Below are 6,000 nucleotides of genomic sequence, written 5' to 3' on the forward strand. Positions count from 1 at the left end.
AGCAAAAATCGAAACACAGGTGCATGGGTTCTTCTACAATTAAGAGTGTGGGCCAGACTGCCACCTCCACTGGTGATGATGTAGATTTGCAGCTGAGGTTGAAAATTAGCATATTTTCAAAAAGCATACATTTTTAAAGTTTCAAATATGACAAAGCAATTTATATTATTGTAGAATTATGTATGATAACTAGCCAATTTTCATGGCTATTATCACTAAAACACACTTGTAGGATAACAGGAAAAGCTTGTGGCAATGTTCTTACTTTACAGTATCAAAATATACAGTCTTTTGAGAAATGGTAGTTTCAGGTAAGAAGTCTTTTTAAGTGGCTCACGCCTGTAATCCTAGCACTCTGGGAGGCCGAGGAAGGCGGAGTGTTTGAGCTCAGGAGTTCGAGATTAGCCTCAGCAAGAGCGAGACCCCGTCTCTACCAAAAAATAGAAAGAAATGATCTGGACAACTAAAAAAAAAAAAAAATATATATATATAGAAAAAATTAGCCAGGCATGGTGGCGCATGCCTGTAGTCCCAGCTACTCGGGAGGCTGAGGCAGAAGGATTGCTTGAGCCCAGGAGTTTGAGGTTACTGTGAGCTAGGCTGACGCCACGGCACTCACTCTAGCCAGGGCAACAAAGTGAGCCTCTGTCTCAAAAAAAAAAAAAAAAAAGAAGTCTTTTTAAAGAATATAATGATGACTAAATGTAATAGGCCCATGGAAATGCAAACCAAAACCACAGTAAGATACTACTTCACATCCACTAGAATGACTATCATAACAGAGAGATAGTTAAGCGTTAGCACGTAGAGAAATTGGAACCCTCAGATACTACTACGTAGGGAACTAAAATGGTGTAGCCACTTTGGAAAACATCCTGATAGTTCCTCAAAAGGTTAGACAGAGTTACCATATAACCCAGCAATCCCACTCCTGAGTATATAACCAAGAGAATTAAAAACCAATGTCGACACAAATACTTTTACATACATATTAATATTTACAACATCACTACTCACAATAGCCAAAAAAGGGGAAACAACACTAACGTCCACTAACTGGTAAACAGATAAATAAAACATGGTATATTAATACAATGAAATATTATTTCACAATAAAAAAATGAAGTATTGATACATGCTACAACGTGAATGAACCTTGAAAACATGCTAAGTGAAAGAATACAGTCACGAAGGACCACATTCTGTATGATTCCATTTATATGAAATGTCTAGCATAGAAGCCATAGAGATAGAATACAGACTAGTAGTTGCTTAGGGCTGAGGGAAAAATGGGAGTGACTACTAATGGGTATGAGGTTTCTTTTTTGGGTGATGAAAACGTTCTAAAACAGATGGTGAGGGTTGGACAGCTCTATGAATATACTAGAAACCACTAATTATATACTTTAATGGGTGAATTTTACAGTATGTGAATTATATCTCAATAACGTTGTTACCAAAGTAGACAAGTGTTTTTCCCTGACTTACTTAGATTCCAGTCAGAAATTGTATCGTCATCATCCATTTCATCATCATCATCATCTTCCTCTTCAATTCCATCTTCGTCATGCTGCTGAGCCACCGTCCTTGATCGGTGAAAACGTGGCCTTATATCCTGTTCACTATCAGGAATTGTTTCATCTTCTTCAACATCACCCTGTTTTTTTTTTTAAAGGTAAACTTTGGTGATATTGCAAGCTAATAATATGTATATGAGCAAAAAATCAGACTATCCAGAGATGGGGTCATGCACAGAAGTCTGAAGTATGCTTCCTGAGTGGTTAATAACTACTCTCCTGTGCAGAAAAAAGTTCCTTGCAGAGGGAAGAATAGATTAACATATAACAACTGTGAGGTTATCAGGCCCTTTCAGCTAACTACACTGCCTCCATTGGCTGGTATAATCTAAATGTACCTGAATCATTCAGATCAGCATATTTAAGAAGTAATACTTTTAAATAAACTCCAAGTAATAAAAGGGGAAGTTAATTATAACCTTACTAATGTTGCAATTAGTTTCAATAAATTGCAAGAGTTTAATACCACCCAAATTCGTTATGTTTACTTCTATCTTAGAATCTCTATAGCTTATTATATATAACAGGGAGTCTATTTACATAGGTCTATTCTAAATGTTTTTTCACCAAATTCAAAGATGTACTAAGTCAATAAAAAATCATTTTCCTTATTCATCAGAAAAGTGTCCTTACCTTAAGCAGGATAATATCTATATCTGAGTACTTCATGCCATTCACTAATACAGGAATTAACCTATAAGAAAATAAATTCATGAAAGGAATATCTAAAGAATTAAAAAGTCTTAAAAACCTTAGGTACACTAATAAACTAGTGAGACAACCACTAGTAATACTGTCTTTGAGTATATTCAGTGATTATGTATGTCTCTCCTCATTAAGTGAAGAAACACTAATAAAGAATGCACTGAAATTTAAAATTCCCTGGATAGATTTAAGAAATGTGGCCCAGCAAAACTTCCATGCTCAAAGCCCTTCTAAATTCTAAAATAGAAATATTAATAGTAATTAAACATTGTAGCTACTGGTAGAACTAGGTAAGACTTATAATACACAGAATCATATTTTTTGTAAACTATAGGCATTTTGCAGGAGAACCAGGTCTATCTGGATCATTAACAGTTAAATCACTGATGATCTATCTTTGTCAACAATTTCAGGGGCATGGTGAAGACAGATGTCAAACTGTAAGATAATGAAGAATTAACAAATGGTGGGTTAAAGAATTGAAGACAGTGAGCCCCATCTATTCTTTGAATTTTTTTTTAAGATAGAAACTACAGTTTTCCATAACTGCATAAAAATTATGGAAAAAGAAGCAACAGGGAAAAGCTGAGAGAGAATATTTGATGGGGTGAGGTCCCTGGGAGTAAGAAAAAATTACGTTATCCAGACCTTAAGTAGAAAGATTGGTTAGGAAGAGAACAACTCACATGAAAATACAGCTATAAGTTTTAGGGCAAAATAAAAGGTCACCTGCTTTCTCTATAAAGCAGAACTGTTCAAAGTCAATAGAGAGAACTTCAGATGAGTGAAAAAGGTTTGAAAGAGTGCTCTGGTGAATGGAAGATAAAAGCTGATCTGGAACAAGGATTGGCAGACAGTGTGACGGGTCCACATAAAGTTGAAGACCATGGATTTCTATAGCCAGGAATCCCCTGGGATAGTCTAACTTTCCCTAATAACAGACTGGTTAAAGAAGCAAATCAGAAAATAGCTCAAGTCAGAGCAGAGGAGACCCATGCAGGGTAGATAAAAGTTTATATGGTCAGTACGGTCTATTTGTGGTTATGATGTCTGTCAGATGAAGAACAAATCAAAGAATCTGAGATTTGTCATGGTGTGGCAGATGGGCCTAGTAAGGTTTGCAGGATGTTAAGGGACCGGTCAAGCTGGGCTAATAGAAAACGAGGTCAGAAAGTGAGATAGGGGAGGCTAACCCTGCCCATGTGGCAATCTAGAATGTATCCGACAACCAAGTCCAATCACGCAACGCAGATCATTATTTTTGAGTTTTAACTATTAAGGTTTCTCCTGAAGCCTCATGTAGCCATTAAAAACAAAAGTTTTTAATGCAACATCACAAGAAAGTATTAATATTAACAATAAATGATTACTGAGTACTTTAATATGTGGTAGACACTTAAGTTGTTTTACGTGGATAATCCACACAACAGTCCTACAAGATATTAATGCACAAGAATAAAGGCAAGAAAAAGCCAAAAGTTTGGGGAAAAAAAAAAGAGAAATGAACTGTTCCATCAGAAAATAAAATACATTAAATGCTCAATAATCAAAATAGTACTAGTTAAAAAAAATAGAACAGATTATGTAGCCTAGAAACAAACAATAGAACTTTCCATCCTTGCTGCATCAGTACTTTCTAAATGAGCTCACATTAATGAGAGATCTCATAACACTCATAATTCTTTTTTTTTTTTTTTTGAGACAGAGTCTCACTCTGTTGCCTGGGCTAGAGTGCCATGGCGTCAGCAACCTCAAACCTTCACAGCAACCTCAAACTCCTGGGCTCAGGCGATCCTCCTGCCTCAGCCTCCTAGGTAGCTGGGACTACAGGCATGCGCCACCATGCCCGGGTAATTTTTTCTATGTATTTTTAGTTGTCCAGCTAATTTCTATTTTTTAGTAGAGACGGGGTCTCGCTCTTGCTCAGGCTGGTCTCAAACTCCTGAGCTCAAACGATCCACCCACCTCGGTCTCCCAGAGTGCTAGGATTACAGGCGTGAGCCACCGCGCCCGGCCAGCACTCATAATTCTTAAGCAAACATTTTCACTTATATTAAGCAAGAGTAGTCTGGTTAAGTGAACCAGAAAAAATTTCTTTTACTGTGCTTTTTATCTCAGCATCAGATTGATGTTGATATTCTCCCATTATTTCAATGTATTATCTAAAAAACAAAGGCAAGCTTGTTTTATATATAAAACTGCCTCCCAAGTAGTGGTAGGGAAGACATAAATTAAACCAAGTGAATGGCTTGAGTTGCTTAATGTTTGCACTAATGGAAAACCTAACTAGCACGGCAAAATGGGAGGTGCTGACCTTTTAGCCTGCTATTGAATTCCTGCTAATTTTAAGAATTTTGGATTGTTATTAGTGTAATGATGGAGTTAGAGTACCTAGTTATAATTTCATATTCAATGATAACTATCTCTTAATGTTATAACCTAGGTTTTCATTAATAGATCTTTGCAGTTTTTATAAAAATCTATAAAAAATTGTTTATTATTTTTAGAATTTTATGACCCTATAGCAAACATATTACAAAAGTAGCATTATAAATTAGAAAGAAAAGGAAAATAAATACAAGAATTTCCTAAAGCGGGAAAAAAAATCCGCTCAGTGTATCATGCCTTGCACCCTTGCCCCCAAATAAATTCTAGACTAGATGAAAATATAGGTAGAATTTGTTTTGACAGAGAAAGAAAAAGGACTTAATTACTATATGAAAATGAGAACATCCAACTACCATAATCATCTGAAAAAAACTGAACTCCACTAATACCAAAACATTAACACCGGAGTTTTTGCATTTTGATTATCCAGATGGCAAAAATTAAAAAATTGTTGGTCGGTAAAAATAGTGACAGAATGGACACTGCTAGTAGGGTACAGACTGGTATAAATTTCCTAGAGAAGAATTTGGAATATTTATGAAGAAACTTTAAAATGCTCATAGACTTCGACCTTTGGGGGAATGGTAATCACTCCCAGTAATTCTAACAATCAATCATTTATGGACAATAAGAGATGTTCACTCCAGGATTATTTGATTTAAAAAAAAGCCAAGCAACCTAAATATTCAACAGTACACTCTCTCTATATACAGTGTAAACATATGTAATTGTCAATTTTATATAATATATGGTGTGCGCACCATGATAGAACAGTACACTGCCACTAAAGTTTTAAAGACTAATGACATGGAGGAAAGCACATAGCACACAACTGAAAAGAGCAAACTATAAAATAGTATAATTAAATTCTTTCGCACTAACTGTAAGCGAGATGCCACGTTAAGTGCATCATATATCATCAAATCTAATTCTTCCCTGACATCCCGAATATATTCAGTATATGGTACCTACACAAAAAAATATGAAAAGATGACATTAAAAATACTAATGGTGATTACTCAGGGTAGTGAAAATCCAGGAAATTTATAATTTTCTGAAATTTAATCTCCTTCCATGAGCCTGTATTACTTTACTTTCAGAGAATAGCATTACTTTTTAAAAGTAACTGATTTAATAGCATTCTCTGGGTTAAAAATAGGCTTACTGAGAAATTATTTTTGAGAAAAAAGAAAATCCCCCATCACAGAGTCTGCAGTCAAAGAACAAGGATTGTTAAAAAAAAAAAAAAAAAAAAGAAGTCTTTTTAAAGAATATAATGATGACTAAATGTAATAGGCCCATGGAAATGCAAACCAAAACCACAGTAAGA

The 6,000-nt window shown here is 35.2% G+C and overlaps 1 protein-coding gene across 3 annotated transcripts in view; it reads right to left on the minus strand.

Moving 5' to 3' along the window:
- The window catches only part of TNPO1 (transportin 1), an 85,558-nt gene that overhangs the window by 21,196 nt on the left and 58,362 nt on the right, over window positions 1-6,000 (minus strand). For all 3 annotated transcript variants that reach the window (XM_012664588.1, XM_012664586.1, XM_012664587.1), the window contains exons 10-11: window positions 2,211-2,271; window positions 1,489-1,657 (exon numbers count right to left, since the gene is read on the minus strand). In XM_012664588.1, the coding sequence (XP_012520042.1) occupies window positions 1,489-1,657; window positions 2,211-2,271 (230 nt within the window). The remainder of the gene's footprint in view (window positions 1-1,488; window positions 1,658-2,210; window positions 2,272-6,000) is intronic.

The sequence above is a fragment of the Propithecus coquereli genome, unplaced genomic scaffold, assembly GCF_000956105.1.
Source record: "Propithecus coquereli isolate 6110/MARCELLA unplaced genomic scaffold, Pcoq_1.0 Scaffold9, whole genome shotgun sequence".
Classification (NCBI taxonomy): domain Eukaryota; kingdom Metazoa; phylum Chordata; class Mammalia; order Primates; family Indriidae; genus Propithecus; species Propithecus coquereli.